Source organism: Blennius ocellaris, assembly GCF_963422515.1.
Source record: "Blennius ocellaris genome assembly, chromosome: 18".
Taxonomy (NCBI): domain Eukaryota; kingdom Metazoa; phylum Chordata; class Actinopteri; order Blenniiformes; family Blenniidae; genus Blennius; species Blennius ocellaris.
Window position 1 is genome coordinate 7,846,316 of NC_137667.1, and position 25,423 is coordinate 7,871,738.

Here is a 25,423-nt window from a genome sequence, read left to right on the forward strand (position 1 = left end):
AAACCGGAGTTATTCGCGCCCTCCAACGGTTCATCCAAAGTCCCCAAAGAGTCAAACTACAGTCGAGTAGATGAAGAAACGTTGTGACCTTCACCTCCTGGTAGCAGCTCAAAGACGAGGAATCATGTTGCTTTCATGATGAGGATGTCATTTCAAGTTATTTTTCGGTTCACACTAGTTTTTTCTAGGGACTTTTAAAACTTCCTCTTGAAGGGAAAAAAAAGCAGTTGATCTGAACCATCAAACAAATTAGACAGAACTCCAAAACCGTGTTCTTTTAAAGTTTAAAGATTTATCAACTCCTTTCTCAGACCTTTGATTTAGAATTCCTGACCCTTCAAACAAATTGAGTTCTCAAATGTTTTTGTTAAAACTGTTCAAATGACGCTCCGTGTTTGAAGTGGATGTCAAAGGTCCTCAATCCTTTCTAACTGGTTTGTGGACAGACTGGGTTTACAGAGGCTCCAAGAATTATTAGGACTAGTTTCAGTACATCATAGCTCCATGGATTTTCATGGTGTTTTCTATATATATATATATATATATATATTAGATTTCCCTTCATTGCAGGAACCATGTAAACTCCATCTGGAAGGTATCTGGACCAAGAGGTCAGTAGTTATGAAATTATTGGAGATATCCACGAATTGATCAATACTGAGGAAGACAAGAAGGAAAAAAAAGAAATACAAAGTTCCACTTCCATAAATCTGGATCAGCCCAGCAGTTCCACCAAAATCTAATTTGAAAAGTGGAAGCAAATGTTTACCTTGTAAACAAGCTCTCCAGCTCTGCGGCTTCTTCACAGTTATTTCAGGCTTGCGGATTATATTTAGAACAGACACGCACGCTGCAGAGATTCTCCCTCACGGGGAAATGCAATAAACCGGGTCCCGCGGCCACGGCTAATATTTGACCTCTGTTCGAGCAAATATAATTAGAGAGATGCACACGCCGGCTGAAGAGGGAGGCGGACTCATCCTCCAGTGCATGAGGGGAACACAAGCCGAGCTGTGGGAACCAAAACAAGTTGGCTCCTTCATCGTGGGAGCTTCAGACGAGCCGCGAGTGGCACTTTGATTTTGTGTGACGTGTTTTATAGGGGCTGGTTGTACGTGCGAGAGTGCTTTGGGGTTAAGGGGCGTGAGCACAAAGACGCAGCCATAGCGTGGAGGTGTTTTTCCCTTCGGTGGCGCATGAAGGGGAAACTGGCGGGGAGACGCGGCTCTGGTTGTTTTTCCTCTTCCAAACATCTACAGACGTCCCCGTTTTGTAGTTAGTGAACAAATAGAGGTCGTCCATCTTAGAGCTGAATTGATTAATCCCAGAGGTCCCAGTCCACATTCTCCTATTGTTCTCTGTGTGCATGTGTGAGGCTTCATTATAAAAAGTTGCTGGCGGGAAGAATACCTGGAGAAAATCTAGGCAAACACTGGGAGAAAATGCAACCTCCACACAGAAAAGAGGCCCGAGCTTGGAATCCAACCAGTAAAATTTCCACTGAAACAACTTGAATGCAGTGGCTGCGTAAGTGGCAGCGACTTATGAAGCATTACTTTGGAGGATGAAAATTTGAAAAAAGAAGATAATAGGAAGCCCTAATGTACTCACAATAGTTTGCAGGAGGCCAATTCACAAACCAAAGCCTTACAAAAGAAAAACGGTCTGAACAGTCAGCAGATTTGGTTCCGGCGTCACGTTACAAAAGACCCACTCGTGTAAAATATATATTTCTTTGACGGGTGGAAACCGCGACTGATGCCGCGCGCTCCGAGCCAGAGTGAAGTCTCCCTGTAATTACAGCCGTCTGCCTCAGCAGGCCTGGGAGTGCAGAGCTTCTGCTTCGGTGACGCCGTTAAACCGTAAGACTTTTCATCCATTAACCCCCATTGATCGCCGAGCAGAAACGCCCAGAATTCCTCACACAGGCAGTCAAGACAACACGGCGGCTGAATCCCGTGGACCTGAGGCCAAATGTTACAGATATCTGATGGTTGTGTTACCGTTTCACCTCTCTGAACCGAGCCGGCTGTCAAGCAGCAGCAGGAAAACAGTAATTAAAAGATGTTTAATCATACAGTACAGCTTTTATTTAGTGTGGTGACTTGAGCAACAGGAGAATCCAGCACAAGCGACCTCGCATACAGAAAGTGACACGCGCCTATCGAGTTTGTAAAAATGTGGCACGTTGTTATTGTTAAGGTCGATGTGATGGGAAACGACACACAGTAACTGATGGATATTGATCACTTTTGCTCGCAAACTTCAAAAGGAGGTGTTCGACTGCGACAGAGTAGAAATCGAACACACATTCTGACGAGTACCAAGCCAAAAACTGTAAACAGGAAATATTCAGAGGGTCCAGGATCGTTGTGTTGTATGAAACATACTGAGGCACTTGGTCAACAAACATCACACAATTTGTGCGATTGCACATTAAAAATAAAGAAAAAAAAGATGCACATTTCCCAATAAAGTGAAGCCAAAATAGTTAGATCGCCCCCTGGTGGCTGGTTTCCAGTATCTTCAGTACAATTTGATAAATGTTATTTTTTTCTTCTTAAATATGGATTAAAAAACCTCGTCATCTTCACCCCCTGATGACTGGCCGTTCAAACTCGCTCCTTTCAAATGGAGAATTTCTTTCATCGCTGTTTTACTGCAAAATGAAGACATTGCTCCCTAAAGTATTATTTTAGGGAGCTAAATGATTCAGGAAAAAAAAAATCCTAAGGTATAATTGTTTGACTAAAGCTAACATGTGTGGTATTGTGACAAACTTCAATAATGACAAACTTGTATCTCATTGTTGCTTGCGGCTGGATCGTTTTTGTAAACGTCCTAAATCTAGTCCCCCTTTGTTCACAACATAAAAACTAACCAAAGTGCAACAGTAAAAAAGTTGAGAGAAAATATGGAGAAAGAAAACAGTAAATATGAGATAATTATTCTGAATATGCTTGATGGCCCCTCAATGGCTGGTTGCAGTTTATCAAAATCATCACAGGACATGGAAAAGTTTGCCCATTAAATTTCCAACATCAACATGGTGTTATAAACTAAAATTAATTACTGGTGTGTGTGTATGTGTGCGTGTGTGTGTGGTATTCTCTACAACCAAAGCCACATGATCACATTTTGACTTCACTTGTGGAACAAAGAACAAAGGAGTAACACCTCATTCGTCCATCCATCTACCCCGTTAATTTATAAAAATATCAGTTTGTCGTCTCTGAATCGGAATGTTGCAGGTTCGATTCCCCATCTGTCCACGTGTCAAAGTGTCCTTGAGCAAGACGATGAACCTCAAATTGCTCCCAATGGAGGGACTGGGAGCCTGGCATATAGCAGCCGCCTCCGCTGGTGTGTGAATGTGATCAACAGTGTAAAGCACTCTGCGGCTGCTCAAGCGGTGGAGAAGCGCTCTATAAGTGAAATCCATCGACCGTGTCGTCAGCATAAGCTCTCAGAGGAGGGGTTCGCCTTTATTGCTACTGGAGGCGCGCCGGCTTCGCTCTTGGCCTCGGTAAACTCTGAAGCTGAATTGCACTTCACATTCAACGTCCTGTTAAAACAGTTGAGTCTCTTTGGCGAGGCGGGGGACGCCCGCTGTTTTTTAGAGTTCCGCTTGCACTTCTTGGCGCTCTCCTCCCGTGTGACGGGAATACTCTCGAGCTTCTCCTGGCTGTCAGGGACTTTACAACAAGCCTCCGTGGACGCGCGACTCTCGCCAACACAGGGCGTGTGCGAGGGGCAAAGCGGCGGGCTGCGAGGGCGTGACGGCGACGTGGCGCCTCCGGATTGACGCACGTCGGGACGGGAAGGACTCGCGGGGCGTCTGTGAGGTTTGTCGTCGCCCCCCTCGGAGCCACAGACCTGCTCGGGGCCCGTGTCGGGGGGTGGGGCCGGGGTGGTGGGTCTCGTTTCCCGGCCCGAGCTGTTTTGTGCGTTTGTGGCGTGGATGCAGTACTTCCTGAGGTGGCACGTGTGGGCAGGTCCTTGCCTGGGGGGCGCCACCCTTCCCTGGGAGCAGTGATGGAAGTGGGTGAGGGGGCAGTGAACGTAGTGCATCCGGCACTCCATGTGAGTGTAGACTGGGTCCAGGTTCAGGGTGTTTCCTGAGACGGGGTAGATCTGCATGGCGGGGGGACGCGGGTGACAGTCCTGGGGGGTCCAGTGCTGCAGCAGCGGGGGAGGGGGAGCGTCCCCACATGTACAGTTAGTGTTCTGGGAGTACTGACACCTGGTTGCTGTGTTCAGGGTGGCTACAATCCCATTCTCTGGGCCTCCTTTGCCAGTTTCTGCCCCCTTATAGTGAATCTGTGAGAAATGTGAGTTGTGGTGATGAGGAGGGACTCCATTGTAAAGCTGAGTACATAACGGATCCTCTTCTTGTGGTTTATCTTCTGCTTTCTGAGCGGAGGCCAGCGGCTCCAGCTCGTAATGCTCCACCTCCCCGCCTGTGCTGTCCAGTTGGTACTTTCCTAAGCCCGAGCCCTTTCCTTGAGGTGGCGGGCTCGTGGACGTGACTTCGTTAAAGGCCTGACACCGCAGCTTTTTGGGCAGGGGGATCTGGCCACAGGTGCCCTGAGGCCCGAGGCAGCGGCACATGCACTGAAAGAAGAAGGTGGCAAAGGCCCAGCTGATGCACATGATGAGCATCATGAACGTGCCCAGCTGCGTGTACGCCAGCACTGTTGAGGGCATCATCATTGCACCCGCCACAAAGGTGGTGAGCGCCGCCATGGCGATGGCGGAGCCCATCCGACTGAGTGAAAAGATCACCTTCCCCTCGCGGTCGGGCTCTGGGGCGAGTCGGTACGCCACGCCGTAGTGGACGGCGAAGTCTACCGACAGCCCCACGGCGACAGAGATGGTGACGGATTCCAAGACGTTCAGCTCCCAACCCAGAAGCACCAGAGACCCCACAGTGACGAATATGGTCCCTGCAATGGACAGGATGGCGTACAGGCTGATGATGATGTTCCAGGTGGTCAGGAGCATGACGCTGAACGCCACGGCCACCGACAGAGCCATGGCAACCAGGGTACCACCCGACAAACTGTCCTGGAGGTCGTAGAACTCCAGGTTGCTGATGAACCAGCCATGGCTGAGGCCTGCGGGGGCCAAGCGCAGCTCTTCTGTAATCCAGGCGTCCACCTGAAACAGAAGAACATTGCCAAACGTGAAAAAATAGAATAAAGAACATTATAATGACTTAAGATCTACAAGAACAGTACGTCTGTGTGTTGCTCCAGACAGAATATTACACCTCAACCAAACCACACAACAGGAAGGAATTTATAATCCACAGAAATTATTCTGAACAGGACAGACTCCTTTCATTTCATACTGATGAGGTTACTCATGAAAATACCCACCTCACGGTAGAACTGGTACATCTTTTCGTAAGCCAGTGTGAACAGGTAGGTACTGTGAAACTCTAAAACAATGGCTCTGATGGTGTCGTTGATGTCAAATCGAGGGCCGGGGGTCTTGCTGTCCAGATGGTAGTTGGTGCTCCGGTCCAACTCCATGATGGCTCTCTTAATGCACAACTCAAAGACATCCTGCTTGTATGGGAACGTTGACTGGCTGCAGCAGGGGTAGATGGAGGCCTCTTCGCAGTCCTGGTTCTCCATCCACTGTTGAAATCAAGGTATGGCTTAATCGGTCAAGTGTTCAGCACAAAATCTGCTGTATACATCATAAGCACACATGTAGTACTGACCTGTTTGAACGTCTCGATGAAGCAGCTGGTGAAGTCCTGCTCCTCCGACTGAAAGACAAAACTCTGGTTTCTCAGTTTCTGGCAGAAATTGAGGATCCACAGCTGAGCGGCTGGACTGGCGATGTTGAAAGTGCTGTCGAGCATCAGTTTCCCCTTGTTTTTGGGGTTGAGGGGGTCGCCATTATCCACAGGTGTCACCCCCCAGATGATGGTGATGGGCATGTGGAGGTCCTCACTGTGGTGGACCCTCTCGAACATGAAAAGCCTCTTGTACTCGGCGTCGTAGCGCTCGAAGGGGTGGGACGAGCGGAACACCTGGAACTCCGCAAGCTCCAAGGACGGAAGCTTCATCTTTGGGTTCACGCAAACCACGTAGGCGCCACCAACTGTGATGGCGAAGAACCAGAACAGCCACAGGTAGCGCAGCTTGATGACGATGCAGGGCAGCACCTTCTCGAAGAAGATTCTGGATGCCTCGGACACTGTGAACAGACATTTGCTGGCCTTCTGGCAAAGACCTGCCCAGAACATCCGGGTGCAGCAGCCCCCCTGCTGTTGCGGCAGCTTGGAACAGGGGAGCATGTTCGGCAGGTAGCGTTCATGTAGCACCACCACAGCCGGCAGCCACGTCACCATGAGGATGTAGTTCACCAGAATGGCAGTGCCGGCGTAAACCCCGAAGCAGCGTATGGCGGTGATGTTGCTGACATAGTTGGCATAGAACGCTGCGGCGGTGGTGAAGCTGGTGACAAACATGGAGAGCGCAGCGTGTTGCAGCGTCACGCCCACCGTCTCTGACAGTTCGGCCTGGGGCTTGTCAAACTTCGTATAGTTCCACACGTCGCAGAGTACGAAGGCATCGTCCGCGCCGATGCCCACCAGAATGATGAGCACCGTGAGGTTCATGAAGGGGAAGAACTCGAAGTTGAACACCGTCCGGTAAAGGAAGTAGGACACAATCAGAGAGCTGATGATGGCTATTATTGTCATTAGCGTGATGAAGACCGAGCGTGTGTACACACACATCACCAGCAGCACAATGATGATGGCGATGGCGGGGTACACGGTGTCCGTGAGGAGGTAATCCTGGAAGAGGTCGTGCTTGATGCCAAACTCGATTCCGGTGACCGTGGTGATGCCGTCTGAGGCGTTCCAGTTCTCAAAGTTGTCCAAGTAGATGTTCATCATGGACTTTCCTTTCTCGGTGGGGGAGAAGAGCATGCTGTACTTGAGCACAGGTGGCGGATACTCCAGGCTCTTGGTGCTGAGGAAGTCTTTATCCACTAGGAAGTGGAGGATCTGGTAGACGGCGTTATGCTTGGTACACTTGCGAGGAACACTGGCACACTTCAGCTGGTCTTTCCGTCTCAGGGTCATGTCCCAGCAGTCGGGTCCCAGAGTGCCGTTGTGGTAGTACTTTGCGCATGAGCGCAGGATTTTGAGTGTGTGCGAGACGTCGCGTTCCGTGATCTTCTGGCAGGACGACCGGTTGGTGAGGATGGCGATGTAGTTTCCGAGGGTCCAGCTGGGGCAGCAGGAGGCGTTGTTGGTGCGCTGGCAGATGCTCCAGTAGTCACGATGGGAACGGACCTGAAGGCAAATAGAAGAAGTTATTGGAACATCTCCATTAACGGCAGTTCTTCCACCATGAGGGAGCATTTTGCCGTGTTCTTACTCTGGTGTTGTCCAGGTTGCACATGGATTTTATGGCCTGAATGCTCCACAGGTTCTTCCCTTCAGCTGATGCAAACACCAGGCGAGGGTAACTGCCACCTGCAGAGATTGAAAGCTTAACACTCGAGAAAAGAGCAAGACCGATACATCTTTAAACCATCCATCTAAAAATACTTTTCTGCTCAATTAAACCTGAAAACTCAAGAGATGAAACGTATTTTTTATAGAACATGAATTTAATGAATGTCTATAAATATGCAAAATCTTTTTTCTATAAATATGCAAGTATATTTTTTGTGATAGCCAGGAGGAAGTAGTTTTCTAAACAAGGCTGCAAGATTAACTTGAATGAACGTTTTATCACCATCTGGCTGGGTCGGAGTACCCGGCGTATCCAGTACTGCGCACACACCTTTAAGTATAATTATCTGATTCCCTGTTGCGGCAAAAAGTGGATCTGGTGTAAAATACCTACTCAATGGTGAAGTTGTGTAAACTTTGTGGTTGGGGGCAGACATATACAACCTATTGATGCAGATCACAACATTGTCCAAACTGTTTCTGGATGTATCCACCGCTACATCCCTATTTATGTCTTTCCTCAGCAGCACTAAAAACACTGGTGTTTTGAGAGGGATGATTCAAATCTGGCTGCCCTTTAACAAAAAAAAAAAAAAAAGATTTCCTAGTTTCACAATAGATCAAAACTTTCTGTTTTGTTTGAATCAAGGTACAAACATTAATTATGGTTTTGTAAGATAACCTCAGTTCAGTGTGAGATTTTCTCTCACACTGAACTGAGGATATTGCCTTTGTCTGTCGTCTCAGTTTTCTCCATTGTACACTGTAGGTTTTACCTGGTACATCACAGAAGAAGTCTTTACTGAAGTCCCACTCAGCTTGTCGCTTGTCTCTTTCGAAGTGGTCTTTAGGCCACCGGGGTTCTTGGTGGCTAGAAAACAACAAATCCACGTTGAGTTTGTGGAGAGAACTAAACATGTTTACAAAAGCAACAAAGTCAGAAACATCAGTAGAATCAAAACATGTCAGACAAATGGACCAACTCCCGGTAATAATACATTTTATTTTGGCTTCCCCCTTTTGAGGAAGCCTGTCGACACAGCACCGAGTGCTGGTAACTTGACACCTGCCTCCTGCTAAGCCTGTCATGAAATTTCTCTTGCAGTTTTTGCTGCTTAAAGTTTTGGTTATTTGGTGGATTGAATCAGGTCTGCAGTGACTCAATAGATTTTCACGCTGGGTTTAGTTTAGTTTTTAATGCTTTCTTTTACTATTCTGGGTTTTATTACTTGTGTTTTAATACCATCTTATAAATGATTAAGTTCAGCATTAAAATATTGTGCAATATACTGTTACAGAAAGCCAAAAATTCTTACACTACACATGGGAAGTATCACATTGCTGAGTTCATGCCGATACCTCTGAGCTTCTGATCAGTCTAATGTTGTCAGTTTTCTTAAGGCCACAGCACTTTGGCTTCCAAAGCCATAAACTGTATTCATGAAGACTATCTTGTTTTAATCTTGTTGTACAAGGATCTGACTAGTCTAACTAATGTCTTCCAAGACACGAGGCCAGGTCGAGTTGCTTTGAGACGCTTCCTACCAGTACAATGATAACATGCACATGTTGGTAAAAGACGCAAGCATCCCGGTAAGAAATCGCCTCGTAAAGGACATCAATAGGAGCCCTGCTGGTTTCATCTACCAGAACCCACAAACGACCACGGCACGCAGTCTGATGTACAATTTAATAAGTCATCAAGTAATCAAGCGGAGAGCAGAGATGCCGCTAAGTCAGCGTGACGTACAGTGAAGGAAGCTGGGTAATGAAATAAGCCGCAGTAATTTGCCGTTGCTCTGAAGTCAGACGGACAAACCGCTGCAGTACGAGGAGGGCGGCGTTATTATCATAATAATGATAATAGTAGCTCTGATTGAGCAGGGGCCCGGCGGACTGCGGAGAACACGATTCTTTGGATGTGTGTGTTTTCTACGTGAGCTTTAGGGCAACGACGGCGCTGAAAAGCAAAGATTAATGTAGTACAACCCTCCTGTGAAGAAGGAGGAGTAATCAGGTGGCTGTCAGAGAGAGAGAGAGAGAAGAAAGGCCGAGGGGACGCTGACAGAGAACCTCGCAATTACGTCCGAGGACAGACGCTCGGAACGAGACGCAGAGGAAGACAAAGGCAGCCACAGAGGAAGAGAAGATCCGAGCCATTATCTAATCAGCAGAAAGGAGCTGCAGTTTTTAGACCTTCTAATCTTAACCACACGAAGACGGCACGCTTTCCTGTCTCCGGCTCAAGATGGCCGTTAGATTCGTTCACAAGTGATGAGACGTGCAGAAAATAAATGCCTAACAGAACAAACTGCTGCTGAAGCTTCCGGCATCAAACACGACAAAGACTTCTATGTCCGAAAGGACTTTATTTTGTGGTAACTTCCCATAATATGTGGGAACAAACTACAAATGCACCACAAGTTGAGTATTGTCAAAATGACATTTGATATGCGAGTCTTGACATTTGTCATTGGAGTCAATTGGAGTCTGGGAATAGATTAGAAATACTTTCTGATCCCAGCAGAAGCGAAGCGATTTCACTTGAATCGTCGCGTAAACGGAGCTCAAAAGAGTGCGAGACGGCTGTGTGCTCACTTCTTGGCTTGCTCGTCAGCGTATTTGAAGGGGTAGTTAGCCAGCGTTGCCTTGTAGCCCGTGTTCTTCACCATATTGTTCCATGTGACCAGACGCTGGCCGATGGCCGTTCCCCGCGGCTCGAAGCCCTTTTTGTGGGGGGGAAAAAAACAAAACAAACAACAGTCAGCTGAAGTAAACAACTTTATAAAGTAGCTTTTACGTGCTCACTTCCTGAACTCACCAGCACTGGGTCGGAGAAATCGGGCAGGTCCGGCACCAGGATGCCCACCAGGGCGCACACCACGATGAGCACCGTGCACACGCCCAGCACCACCACCGGCCAATCAGCTATCAGCTCTGCGTAGCTGCAGGGGAAAAAAAGAAAAGAAAAGAGTGAAATGCAGTGACAGAAATGATGGATGGAGAAAAAGAAGAGCTGAGAGACGGGTATAGAAACACAAAATCGTATGATTTCTTTTGTCAGTTCATGCTTCAGATTTTTTTTTTTTTTTTGCTTTTTGAATTTTTACACAGAACTGTTTATGCTTTATTCTGAAATGTTAAAAGTCGATGTTTTTGTTTAGATTTTTTCAATTAAATTAACTGCTTTACATCTACACCCTGCTTCATTTTACAGGAAACCCAGTAAAAACTGAAAACCAGGAGATTTTGTTTGGAAGGTTTTCGTGTTTATGAACGGTTTCAGTAGCTTTCTGGAGTTTTGTTCCATTACTGAGGGTCTTCCTTTGTAAACACTGTGAAAAAGTATTCATCTTTCATTGAACAGCCTGCTAGATTCGACCCGGTGAGCTGTGTGAGCGCTCATGTCGATAACGTTCATGACTCACGGCTCAGGAATGGTGGCGCACCAGAGAGGATGGATGGATGAATGACAGGACTAGAAGGAGGAGGAAGACGGAGCATGAACAGAGAGGAAAGGTTTTCTGGCAGGTCTTACCTTTTGGGGAATCGGAACGGCCTCACAGGGCTGCAAAACAAAAAAAAGAAAGGATATAAATCAGGTGCACATTTCACAGTCAAAGCAGCTTTCCTTTAAGACCTGTCGTCTTTCCTCTTGTTTTCCTTGACAGACCTTTGGTACTGCTACACTGATGACATTAAACCTGACACGGCTGTCAAAGCCACTTTCCAGTGAACTTATCATCCTGGACTGACTGAGTTCCAACACTCTGGGCTTGAACCTCCATGTGGACACGTTTACACTGCAGAAACCTGGAAACTGCTGCCTGGCTTAAAGTGATCCTGGAGGATTTCAGTCAGAACCCAAAGCAAATGTGAAAAGGATGTGAGGCTGAAGTGGAATAAAGACCCGAATGTTCCCAATAAGTATGAACAACCTTTCTCAATCTGATCTCCACCAGGAGGAGGAGAAACCTGTCCGGACCCTTCACAACAATATTTAATGTTGTGTTTCTCAGATAAGTCGGCGTCTCTTAAGACAACGCGTCGCATCGCTTTGATACGGCGACTCAAACACAGAGACGGAGACGGAGACACAGGGGGCTTTCAGCTGCTCGGGATCCGTCTGGATTTCTCGTCAGCTCCTCCTGGGAGCAGTGGGGGGGCGTCCGGTATGCCGGGAGAAGCAGCGAAAGTGCACTGGCTCCAGGAGGAGGGAGGGAGGAAGTGGGAAAATCAGATATGGGCACCTGATCACAGAGAGGCCAGATGAGAGATGATCCAAGGCGAAAGGTTTGGAGACGTGTCCACGGGGTGCGAATCCTGGGCGGTGGGGAAACGTTCAGATTCATATCCGCCTCGATTCACAGACCAAGAAAGTCTGAGGCAAGAGGTTTCGTTTTCTGCATCTTGGAGGTCTTCTTCAGAGCCCACTAACTTCTGACTATCCTGCTACTAGGAAGTTAATCTTTTTAACAAGCTTGCAACAAACACTTGTTATTTGACACCAGCTTCGTTGGCCTGCTGCAGCATCAGCGTTGGTGCTCCATGTAAAGTTACCATGGACAGACAGAGTAAACAGCAATCTGGAGGTTGACGTTGATTCTTCCTTCATATTTAGAAATGGTTTAGGAAGGATGGACAGGAAGGTAGGATAGAAGTGAGGAAGTACAAAGGTAGGTAAGTCAGTGGGGGGGAACAGAAGCAAGAAAGGCATGTATGTGGTGTGGCAAGCCAGAAAGAATGAAGGTGAATAGCAGCGCTGTTTTGTGAGGAAGAATATCTAATTGCGATTGTCTGACAGATGTAACAATTTGACCTTCTGTCCTTCCACTGAGCGATTGAAGCTCCTCGTCATGAGGCCTTTACTGAACTCAGCATGCACATACTCATTGGAGTACAGGAGCCTTTTCAGCCCAAACTTGTGTCAAACCCATGATATTTGGTCAATCGTCTACTGCAATACTATTTTTCAACTCCCATCCGGTGTGATTTCAGTTCATATTCAGTTGCGCAGTCCTTAAAGACTGCAGTGTCTTAGATTGACTGCCCTTCTTCATCCAGACAGACTCCCGAGAATCCGGGGGGACAGATTTGACATTTTTACACAAACCTCTGCCAGCAAAGACATTAGTAAAGATAAATGCTTTGCATTAATGGCCTCAACTAAAAGCTAAAAGGATTGCAAATACATTCTTTATCCCGTCACAGATTATATTCACATCTTCACTGTGAGGGAAATGGCCTCAATTTCCTCGAATGGCGAAAGAAGAGCAGGACGTGAGCTCGGGGGGCCATCTTCTTCTGAGGCCGATCGGGTCAACAACACCACGGACAGAAGTCCTGTGATTTATGAAAGACGGTCAGGGGAAGTCAAAGGTTTCCTTTTTTTCCTCGTCTATTTTGCTGAGAAGTGAAATCTGCGGAATGTTGTAATTAGTGGTAAAGGGAAGCACCAACGACTATTGGCAGGGAGCTTCACTCCGTGGGGGGGGGGGGGGGCTGTAAATCCCTTTTAGAGTTTCTCTGGGCACATTATTATGACAGCAAGACCATCAAGCAGCGCAGTTTTAAAGTGCAAGCTACCAGCAGAGGAAAGCTCGGAGACAAACAGAACATTGTTTCAGATGTACAGACAGATAAACGAGCCACTGAGTGTCCAATACAGCAAGAAAACTCAAACATAAGCTTTTTAGATGGTATGACTCAAAAATATTTGATTATAAAAAAAGGAATGTATGCAAATTAAAGACAAAACAAAACACATTATTAAGATTTTATCTATTTAGAACCGTTTTCTTATTTTGGTCTTCAAGTCTGTTTGATGCATGTTTAAACCTCATAAATTGAATTTTGTTTCCTCACTTCAGCTGTGACAGTCCTGTCCCTGGCCTTTCATATATTCTTCATAAAAACACATCATCAGTGATGTTCATCCAAACCCAGCTCATGTTTCCTATCATCCACAAAACTGACCTTTAACCTGACTGAGACCGACGCCGGCGAATGAAAACCACATTTCTCCACTTTTCTTTGAACTAGTAGCCAGGGGAAAATCCTGCATTGCTAATGTGCAGCGTCTCTTCCATGTATGGCCCTGTGCTGCAGGCCTCTGGATGGAGATATGGCCCAAAAATGGAGGTGAGTTATTGGAAATACTTGGAACAAACTCATAAAAAGCGCTGTCAGGCATATCTATTTGTCTGCTCAAGGTCTGCTTTGAATTTCGGTCCGCAGAGCTGCAATCCGAATTCACTTCAGCCGCTTGGAAAAGATGCGCAGCCGGATCAAGAATCCGTCAGGTCGATGGCAATAATTCACCCTGCTCTCCTAAAAACTCAAGCAGAGCTGGCAGGCTGCGATCGATCTGCACTCCCAGGGAATTTCTACCTCTGGACTCAACCTGTCGAAGTTACCCTCTGCGACTATTACAACCTGTGCACAAGAAAATCCATGGGGGAAACTGTGGGGAGGTTTGCTACAGAGAGCAAAGTTTTGACTGATGATCACAGAGGCTTTAAATTGTGCAGGATGACAGGCCACAGTGTCAGGTTTCCTCCTCCAGCCTCTGATGACTTCAAGCTCAGGATTTCTCTAAAGCAAAAGTTCAGCCACAGACCCTCTTCCTTCCCCCGGCTCCTGGCCCCACCTCTTATTTTCCCTTCTGTCTCCTCCGGCCCTGACTAACCTTTCACTGTTATTCTATTTACCGAAGGGAGAGTGTTTCTGGATCACTGGGCTAATTAATAAGGTAAACACAGACCGCCGGCCGCTCACTCAGCACCGCGCTGACAGAGGAGAGGGGCACAGAAGCAGCCGGGGGCTCGGTATGCATGTCGAGGGGCTTCTGCTTTATGGATAGACCCTCAGAAATCATCAACGTATGCCAAACAAAAATGGTCGGCCGTGGGAAATCTTTGGGCACTGATCCAAAACCTACAGTCCGACAGATCGAGAAACTTATGTGATTGAATTCAAGTGTTTTAAGAGGTGGAGTGGGAGTTTAAAGTGTCTTTTAAACTATTCTGCAGGGTGACACCTGAGGATGGCTGCAGAAAAGTTTACATTATCAGATCGACATTTAAAAGTGCATTGCTGGGTCCCCGTGGAATAACAATTAAAAGTCAAATAATCTTTTTAAAATGTTGCTAAACTGTTATACTAATCTAATATTCCTTTTAGAAAGCAAAGGCTTAAATAATAAACGTCTTATGCAAGTTAAAGCAGTGTAATCCTCCAAATAAACTGAGTTAGCAATGATATCTTTTCATATTCATCCACATAAGCACATTTTATAAGCATATCCATGCTCCACGAAAATGTGATATTTTCACAATAGTTCTCATGGACGGTAAAAGTATTTTTCTTGGCACCTTCCGTGCAGGTTAACTATGAGAAATCTTCTGATTCTTGCAGGATTGCAGAACCTAAATCTGTCATATCGGAGTTTTCCATGGGACAGCCTCCACCTATCGCAAAAAATACATCCACCTTCTAAACCACATCATTAGTCTCAGGGTTGAGGGGGTGCTGGAGATGTTCCCATGGTGAGATGACCCCAGAAAGACAGACATTGACACGATTGCAAACTCCACAAACCTGCTCTCGGAATATTACCCATAAATTACTGCACCTCTAAAACTGAATCAGTCTGTAACTACTAACAGTTAATCCGGAACTATAAACTCTAGACAATATCTAAAATCAAACTGATAAAAAACTAACAAAGTTCTGAAATAAAGGGTACTTTTGATTGTTTTATTCTCATGATAATAAACAGTGTTCAGTTTTGCCTCAAAAAAAAGAAGAGAGAAGCATGTTTTTTTTTTTAAGGAACTTAACAGAACCCGATTGAAATGAAGTCCATCCACAAGCGTCTCAGAGAATTTGGTGTGGAAACAGCGGTGACCGTGACTAAACATGCCCATGAATGCCTGCATGTGTTGTTGTACAGGAGTGTGTGTGTGTGTGTGTGTGTGTGAGGATTCAGAGGGTGAACTGTCGACAGACGGGCGGCTAAATATTTCATACGAGTCAGAGCCGGAGCAATTAGTGTCAGCCGTGAGGCCGGTGGGCCGCCTCGCCCTGATTAGAGCCTCGCTGGAACGCTGCGCGCAATTACAGGCTCGACCTACCCATGAAATAGGGTCCCGTCTACCGTGTGCTCCCGTTCCAGTGACATCACGAGAACATGACGGCAGGGGAGAAAAAACAAAAAAACCCTCTTTGGCTTCGCTTGACAAGTCAGCCCGTGTGTGTGTGTGTGTATAGTTGAACAAAAGCTCTGGTAACTGAAGCAGAGAGCCGAGAGAGCGATCGACAATCCCCCACAGTGAGCTGCTGTGTAAAGCTGAACGACATCCGTGTCAGTAAAAATTGATTTTTTTGAATTGTCTAAAGGGGAGTACTAAATCTAAGTACAACAGTGCTGTGTTCAGAAGAAGTGCTAAATAACTACAGCTGACGTTGAGCTCTTTAGCTTCACTAATATTTATATGCAGGCTAAGACAGTGAAGAACCTATAAAGCATGTTTTACCAAAAAAAAAAAAAAAAAAAAAAACACAAAAGAAGGCTGAATTATACTACCCACAACACAACACTCATAATATAGCCAAAAGCTGACTGAACTGCAATAAATGTATACATTTGGATGAAGACTGATCGCATTTCACTTGATTATTTCAACATTACATCAGAGCTGGAGATAACAGGCCCGAAATCAGAAAAAGTCTGAAACAGAACATAAAAGAAACAAATTTGGTCCAAAAAGGTAAACGGTACTGCTATTTGGAAGTACAAACCCCAACCACAATACTACTACCATACAGGCCTATAAACAAAAACCCAGATAAAATATGTCTTGACCACAGTTGAACACACAGTACAATGTTTGAGAGAGTGAATGATGCTCTCAGTTTTACCTCTAAAAGGCCTAAATGTATGCGTAAAGGAAGCATATCAACACCCTTCTAATCTCAACAAGTGTGACATGAACTAACTGTGATAGAATCGCAAGGTTGGATCTCCCAGCAGGATCCGAGTGGAGGGTGAGGTGGAGGGAAACCCTCGTCGTTTAGCTTCGGCGGAAACACACTGTGATTCATAGGGCATCGTGTTTCTAACAAGCCTCCAATAAACAGTGGAACAGGCTCGAGCTCTTTAAACACAAAGGTTTAAGCAGAGGTCAGTCGGGGACACTCGCCTCTCATTATCACATTTGGGAGCGCGTGGGTGTGTGTGTGTGTGTGTGTGTGTGTGTGTGTGTGTGTGTGTGTGTGTGTGGGGGGGGTACAAGCAGAGGCTATAGGAAATAAAAACTGCAGAAAGTCACTGTTCTGCATTTGATTTCACGCCCTGGTTCACAGCATTAATGGCAAGATGAAAGAAAAGCTCAAGTGGAATTTAACCAGTGGCTTTTTCTGACAAGCTTTTGATGACTTTCGCACATTACAAGGTGATTAATGCCTTTACAGGCCGCCAACATTAACAGTGTGACTCCGTTTTGCCAGAATCGTACAGAAAATGTTAGTTTTGTTCAGCCTCATATGCTGCGCCAAATGAGAATGAAGAAAGCTATTTTATTTCTGATTCCCGTCTCCAGCGTTGAGGAGCAGCAACAGATGTCCCGTGTGTGCAAGTGGGATTTATCTGGAATGAAAGCATCCGTTGGTGAGCATGGCCTTTTCTGGCTGCACCTGCCATTCCCCCAAATTCTCCGCGGTGAAATACGGGCGCGAGTGAATTCCAGACGTGCAGGCGGGATCTGAGGACTGTAGCCAATAGTTGCAAGCTGTCAGTCAGCCTGATGTCTTTATTTGGGCCGTCCCCCCCCCCCCCCCCCCCAAGTCGCTTCCCAGCTCACGGACACCAGAGCCGAACGTTTTCTGCTCGAGTGGGGGCGACTTCTCAGTATTTGCAGGCGGGGAGTAGAATTAATGTGAAAAATGTGAATGGCGAAATCCTGCCAGCCTCGAGGTGGGGCGCAGCAGAAAGAAAGCCGAGCGCGAGAGGATCCAGGTGAGAAAGCGAACCGACGGATTCAACCTACGCCTGCGTCGCTTAGCTTGAGGTCCTGAGATGACCGGGGATCGGAAGCTCCTGATCAAACATGGACGCCGGGCGAGAAGCCAAAGAAGCCCATAATCTACAAGAGACCAAATTTCAACATGAATTCTGCTTCTTCCGGGGGAATGAGCTTGTTTATTTAACACCACTGGGAGAAAAATCTCTCGCACACACGATTCCCCTTCAAAAGGACACGAGAGGAGTTAGACTGCAATTGCTTCGCAGGGTAGACGTTTAAATTTCTAAACACTTCGAAGAACTTCATGCTGCTGTTGGGCTGAGTATGATGATGCAGAGCAGGGCTGTGACATCTCGGGTTATTCCACGTGTCTGACAGCTTCATTTGTTAGGTTGAATTTACCCAGAACGTCGATGACCCCGAGTCTAAATGTGAGAAGCCTAAACACCGCTTTGGAATCAGACGCTCTTCAGACGTTACACGCCGTGTTTGTGAGAGTTGAGGAGGCGTTTGAACAAGATGAATACAGGGAGTATTCTGGAAAAATTCCTCCTAACAGTTCACAAATTGCAGGAGAGGAAATTGAAGCAAAACAAAATAGTGATTCGTATATATTCGTGTAGACGATATATAACTATGCTCATTTCAAGGTAGTACTTTGCAGAGGTGTCGGAAAGTCTTTCAAAGAACAAAGCTAACAGGCAAACTTTTCTTGCCATACAGCATGAATACGAATCATTTATGGTGTTTTTGATTCTTTTTCCCTTCCTCTCACGAGCACAATTCAAAGAATTCATACCCCTTGCATCCTGCGCCGTCCAGCCGAGCATTCACGCCGCAAACACACAGCAAATTAACAGGGTTTTTTAATGTCTTGTGAGGAATTACCAAGTAAATAAACTTTTACAACCTCAGGAAGAAACATCTGGAGGCTTTAAGCCGGCGATTGGGGAAGCGGCAGCGCGCCAGCTGGACTTGCTGTGGCACTCACTCCTTCATTCGAGGATGAGGTGGACCAGGACTTCGGGCTGGATATTTTTCCATCAAACAAACGTTTTATCTTAAATTTGACGAATCAGGAAAAACAAAAAAACACTCATGCTAACGCCCATCAAGTCAAGAGTACAACCCCTGAAAAGCTGAATACATTCTTGCTGCAGTCTGGACACATGTCGTGGCTTATTCCCTTCAAAGTGGCGCGATAATCTCAAGCAGCCACATTTATCCAGCTGAGGCCCGGCGAGCCGCTTCTGGAGCTCATGAGGAGTTATGACAACGCCGCTCGTCCGTCAGGCTTTTGATCCGGCTTTATGGGACTGAGATACCTTTGTTCTGAGAGCAACATCTTTACAAGGGTCATACTCAGTTATGATAATGCAAGACCAAGGGCGGCGAGAAGAGGAGTGAGGGGAGAGGTAATATAAATGTTAATGGAAAAAAGTAAGGAGGGAAAAAAATAAAGAAAAATCAACAATTCATATCAGGACAATCCTAAATTTTTAGCCAGATATGAATCATGTACTGGTATGTAAATGACATCAATAAATATTATATTGTCTATTCATTTAAATGAGGCAAAATAAATCATGGCAATCTTCAAGTAATTCCCATCTGGACTCAAAAGTCTTGTTTTTGCTGAATAAACTACAATAAATAACAGTATGTTTGTGTTCATTCAGGTTAGCCGCTTTAAAAACTTTCAAAAGTTGTATTAAAAAAAAAATTTGAGTCCAGTTTTAATATGAAATTATATAATTCCACATGCATGGTGTATGAACAGAGCTTTATGTTGGTACACTTAAACAGTAGGACATCTGTATTAATGAGCTGTTTATATACATACGCCAACATCACGTTCTCACGGTATCCAAACAGAGATGATCTAAAGCACAGGCCTCCGGGCATAAAAAGTCAGAAATGGACCATAAACTGCAGAGTGTATCTCCAGACGAAACTTACATTATGGAGTTCGAGGCAGAGACCTGACACACACACATGTTGGGCAGCCTTACAGTGAAACACCAACCAGAACACGATGTGATCAAATGTGTGGATCTTCTTCAGAAATCCTCAACATAAATAATTATGTAAAACTGTATCCTTGCAGTCACGCTGTAACAGCTATCAGCTCCGCCATGCACATGGCGTAACATTACATTCTCATGAAACACTCGTCTTCCTGCACTTATTGACGTACTCCCATCTGGCAGCAATAAGATCCAGAGCGAGTTGGACAATATAGAAAAACAGATGGAATCGAAGAATTTGATGGCTTATTGAAAAAAACATGACTGACTGTAAAATGAAGAACTATTGCAGGGTTATCTAGCATGAGTGTGTGTCTAGATCAGAGATGCTTAAGGATCATATATGAACCAAAGCTAAATAGACAATGATAGTAGAAAATGCAAAAATGATCTGCTTTCACTTAATTTGATGTTTCTGGCCAAACCAAAACAAGATAGTCAACAGTTTCTTAAATAAGTCGCACCCTGTGTATAATACCAGACAGGAAAAAAAAAACTACAACAGTGAACAAGTACCAATGTTCAGAAAACATCATTTGAGGAATGCTATTAAAAGTTTTTACAGTCAAACTATTGATTTCATACATATGATACCGATTGTAATAATTGAAGTTACCTGGGGGAGAAAAAAAGTTATGGGGAGTAGCCAGGATTAACATCAAAAGATTAAATAATTAGGGGCATAGAATATAAAACATAGAACTGGAAAAACATCTCAAGGGGTTAATCTAAAAAAAAAAAAAGTCAAAAATAAGTTAAAAAAAACGGACACTGAAGCTTGGATGAGACACGCCGGATGTCAATAACTCTGCCCCCATCCATCACACAGCATTTATGGATGCCCTCGGAGCCACAAAATACACATTGACATACAACCTTGTCATTACCGAATCTTTACATGGCGTAACCTGGGATTCAGTCGGAAACGATGGACTTAAATGCTTGAAAAAGACTCATGGCTGCATCCCCCCCCGTGGTAAATCTGTACAGATGGCAACGCTCACCCAACTTATTCACACACAATTTGCGTATCAAGTATTGAAATGAAGACGAGATAATTGACAGAGAAGCCATGCAATGCAAACCCTTTTCCCTCCTTGATAATGTGCAAAGCCTGTGTCGAGCTGACACCCCGAAGCAGACAGCAGCACTACGCCGGGCTGGGCCAGCAGCTGTCCGACCAGCAAAAGACCGAGGGAGACAACGGAAAGGAAAAGAGGGGGGGAGCACGGCGGGAGAAAACCAGCCGATACCCTCAAGTGATACAAAGCTGCATGTGATGGAAGTGCTCTGCGAATCCGTCATGTTTTCAGAGTTGACGTGTCGTAGCAACCGAACCACCTGCCTGGACACTCGCACTTCGAAATTCAAGACCCACTCCGGCTGACCTTTCTTCTCCCAGTCGGAGGGAGCAAGGCAGGAATTTTTCTTATCTGACAAGGCATGAATCTCCAGCAAACTTGTGGTTGCCATAAACGACGGGAGCGGCGAGGGCAAGGAGAGAGCGGTGGTTGAGGGTGGGGGCTGGCGGTGGGGGTTAAATACCCGCCGTGACCCTGGATGCCTGAGTGTCGGTGAGCTGTTTGTTAGCTGTCACAAGGTCGTCGGTGCAGGTAGGAGCAGGTTAGCTGAACCTCAGGAGCCTTGAAGCCACGCATAATGAGCTTTTCCAATGTTTTCCATTAATTAGGAGACTGTGATGGGCCACCATGGTTTAAATGGTCCCGCTATAGAACTGAAAGTACATTACAATTGTGCATTTTTAAGAAGGCCATGTGTGGTTTCATTACAAATACAAACAACAGCACCTGCTAGTGACTCAACATGAAAACTACTTCAGTGTTTTCACAATAATCTGCATCATTTTTAAAATGACGCAGTGTAAATGCAAAACCTTTCAATGATCTACTTGAAATGTTGCCTGTGTAAGCGGGGCCTTACTCTCACTCAGGACACCATCACAGATGTCCTCAGGGATCAAGGAGTCGTCCATTACAGACTGACGGATGGATAGAGGGAACGATAAGATCAATTTGTCAGCAGCTGTCGACAGTCAATGTGTCAAATTACGAGCGAGCGCCTCTAAAACAAGAACTTATAGGCGATAAAGCAGCTCATTTCATGAAAAGGACTGACTACATGCCTTTAGTTTTAATCAATGTGCATTTATTTAAGCTTTTCAACCTTGAAATAAAGCCAATCTTGGACAGATTTCAAGTAATTTGAATTGATGCCTGGTGGAAATGTTCGTTTTATACATTATTGCCTGTTAAACTGGTAATTTATTCATGGGATGGCAGGCTGCAAGGTGTCAGCTGCAGACAATACGTATAAAGTGTAAGACTTTAATTCAAGAAGGCGGTTTTGCTTGGTGAAAATGGAACCCAATACAATGTCTTCATGGCGAATGACTGTCATCTTTTAATGGCGACTGCCTCGAACGAGGTCCGGGCAGACACAATAGAGGCAATTTTGTAGTTTATCCGGCAGGTAAACAGTTTATTTGCCACAGAGCAGCCGTCTTCACTCCAGAGAATATGTATTTCCTCTCAGGAAGTCTGTACGCTGAGCTCTTAATGGCAAAGCAAGATGGCGCTCTGGTTTATTCAACACATTGATAACTCATAAACATGGTGCTTTGCAAACAGATTTAGACAAGGCTGACTGGCTGCACTTGTGCATTGGCTTTAGCTTACACTTTTAAACATAGTGCGACGGGGTTTACGAGGAAATTAAGTAGAAGTAATGGGGGGAATTGGCCTTCAACCACGGCTGAGGTTTTACCTGAGGCCTTTTAACCTGCTGACACACGCTGGAGCCAAACAACGCCTGACATCCGAAGGACACTCCGCTTCCAGACGATCTTAAATAATACACAGGGATAGAGAATCTTCCACTGACATTCCGCTAATGTTTTTAACAGACCCAGTTAAAAAAAAACAAAAAAAAAACTCGGCTGAGCTTTAGTCTGTCATTTTATAAAAACTGCTGAGTTGTGCCTCAACTCCTATTCGGAGGATTTGAGGTATTTCATACGAGGATAAACACCCCGAGGCTTTCGATGGATCTCAAAATAGAAACATTGGGAAACAAAGCGTGTGCTAATCTCGCTAAATGGATTAAAGCTTTGTGAAGCCGAGAACGGGAGCATAAAAATCTCCCGTTGTGAAACGCACATAAAAAGGTCTGCCTGAAGGGCGAATGTAACGACTACGAGTCAAGACTATGTGCGAATGAGACCTTGAGTGTGCCGCCGTCACAAGTGTAATCCCTCGGCTAATCTGGCAGATCGCAGCCCCGGGGTAGATCAAACCGATATCCGACACCATGGTGTCTTGACTCCGTCCCCTCAAATTATGGAGGGTATTAGGAATAAGTGGCACGCAAGCGTTGGGTTTAACAACCTCTAAACGTTAGTAACATGTGGCCGAAGGGTCAGAAGGGCCAGAGTCAGCAGGAGACCAAGTCTGAGGCGTTCCAGTTAGAAACCTGCACAACTGATACAGGTATACAATTTCCTCCCGTTTTATCTCCACAATCTAACGCATATTCACTAAACGAGCAACGATTGGGAAACCGTAGACGGCCCGAAGTGAGCAGAAACGAACCGGGGCGCCGTAATCCAAACCCGTCGTCACCGAACAAGAGTGACTTGTTTGGTAAATAGGCGAGCGATCCGACACGAGAGGCGTCCCCCGCCACATCTGCTCCTCATTCCGATGTGGGAGGAGGGACGGGGGAGGGAGGGAGGGGAGGTAATGAGGACAGAATGAAGAGTGTTGATGGGGTGGGCGAGGAGGAAAAACTGACGAAGGATCAGCGCTTGGAGGGGAAAAGTACGCCGATGGATGCATCTAAATATCTGCAAACACAATGCGAGCATGCTTCCCCTCTGCCCGGTCGAGGTCCGCAAGTGTGTACGGAGCGACCGCAGCGACACACCAACCTCGCCGCTCGCCACCGCTTCTGATGACCTTATGACGGAGGGTGGGAAGGGTGCGACTTTTTCGGCGAAGGGAAAATTCCATGTCGAGCAGCAAGAAGGAATAAAAGTCTCCTGCAGATTGAATTGCAAGGTTGTAAGAAAAAAAAAGAAAAAAAAAGGCGCCAACATAAGTAAATAATTACTCTTGTGGAAGAAAAAAAATCTTCACCCTTCTCAGCGGAGACGGTAAATATAGGATTATGTAAATTATTGTGTGAAGCATTAAAACGGTTCCAGTTCGGCATGCGGTGGGAAGGCCTTGTGGTTTGGAAGTGAAAGGGAAAAGAAACGACTCACTAAATATGGATCAGCTGAGGAAAAGGCTGCAGTGCTAAGCTGTGGCCAGGCCTCTGCATGTGTGAGTGTGTTTGGTAGCGAGTAGGAAACGTGTAAAGGAAAACTTAGTGTATCCTTGCTCTTGCCATCAGTGTTCAGTTCAGTGGAAAGATACAAAGCCGTGAAATCTTGTGAAGGGACCCGTGAATGAGCAGAGCTTCTGGAGGAGCACAAGTGAACAAATCAGAGTGATCAAGTCCCAAACTATCAATTAATGCTTGCAAATTCGAAGTTCAACAATTTGATTTCAGAACTGAGTGAAATGCAATAATGTCTGGTTTACTACTCTTGGCCTGATCTGAAGAAAATATCAGATCTAATAATTGGAAGAAACCAAAACATTTTACACTTTCTGTCGATGTGATCTTTGCACCACCACCAATTATAATACTGACACAACCAACATGTCAATCATTGTATAAGATGCACAAAACTATATAAAGCGCAAGTTCTTTATGATCTGACCTCCTAACAGAGCAACAGATTAATGCATTTATCTTAAAATCCAATGGATCGAATCGTATTTTCGACATCACTTTAAACGAGTAGAAACATTGCAGAGACGTACCTGATCCTGGGTGCGTGCATCTGGCTCTGCAGGTGCTCCTGCCAGTGGGGGTGATGGTGGTGATGGAGCGGGGAGGTCGGGTGAGGGGGGTGGGGGTGAGAGTACGGGCAAGTGGAGAGGCAGCAGGCGCAGGGCGAGCCGGCGGCGGCGGCGGCGGTGGCCAGGGTGCCCGCGCCCGAGCCCAGACCCTGGAAGAGGGGGCAGTCCTGCTGCCCGCAGGGGCAGCACAGGGTGGAGTGGAAGTGGCAGTGCTGGCAGCAGAGCGGCAGGGGGTGCAGCGGGGGAGGGGAGGCGGGCGACGGGAGGGCGCCCCTCGCCAGTCTCTGGGGGTCTGTGGAGGCGGAGGGGAGGCTCCTCAGGGAGCCGTTCTGCTTGGCCACCCCGCCGTTCTGGCTGGGCCTGCTCGCTCTCTGCGACACCTTGGACCTCTGCGGCGGCTTCGAGTTCGCGGGCGTGGCGTCCTCGTCTCCGTCCGATGTGTGGCAGTCACCACGAGAGGCGGCTGAGAGAGGGTCCGGGACATCGCCGGTGTGTGACAGAGTAGTTCCGCTGGCGCTGAGAGGAGGAGGAGGAGGAGGATGATGATGATGCCCTCCGTTGCTGAGAGGCAGAGGGTCTCGGCTGGTGTCGCTCAGGGCCATGGTCCTCTCCCAGTCAGCCGTTACTCCTCTGCGGAAGAACAACAACAAAACATGAAGCGCCGTCTTTGTTTCAGTCTTCATTTTCTTTCAGTATCGGTCTTGCTTGGTCATCAAATATGATGAGGCCAAGTTAAAAAGAGGAAAAAAACGGACCGTTCCTCCTTCTTTATGTGGTATAAAATGGTATCACAAGCCAAGACTGGTCAGTTAATTTGTTTAATTTAGTCAACATCCCTACAAAGATATCTTCCAGACAGCAACAAGACTGTTCAGAGAGGGTAAATCTGACTAGAGCTGCAGTTTTCGGTGTCAACGTGGCTTGACGGGAGCAAATGACAATGTCCAGACTGGTTGG

At 46.2% G+C, this 25,423-nt stretch overlaps 1 protein-coding gene across 2 annotated transcripts in view; it reads right to left on the reverse strand.

Annotated features, from left to right (window-relative positions):
• Positions 1-2,091: 2,091 nt before the first annotated feature.
• Positions 2,092-25,423, reverse strand: part of disp1 (dispatched homolog 1) — an 84,004-nt gene continuing 60,672 nt past the window's right edge. For both annotated transcript variants that reach the window (XM_080514091.1, XM_080514090.1), the window contains 9 exons: positions 24,428-25,096; positions 11,025-11,054; positions 10,308-10,431; positions 10,085-10,212; positions 8,263-8,357; positions 7,407-7,504; positions 5,732-7,321; positions 5,382-5,645; positions 2,092-5,160 (listed from right to left, as the gene is read on the reverse strand). In XM_080514091.1, the coding sequence (XP_080370217.1) occupies positions 3,454-5,160; positions 5,382-5,645; positions 5,732-7,321; positions 7,407-7,504; positions 8,263-8,357; positions 10,085-10,212; positions 10,308-10,431; positions 11,025-11,054; positions 24,428-25,068 (4,677 nt within the window). In that variant the 5' untranslated portion in view covers positions 25,069-25,096 and the 3' untranslated portion in view covers positions 2,092-3,453. The remainder of the gene's footprint in view (positions 5,161-5,381; positions 5,646-5,731; positions 7,322-7,406; positions 7,505-8,262; positions 8,358-10,084; positions 10,213-10,307; positions 10,432-11,024; positions 11,055-24,427; positions 25,097-25,423) is intronic.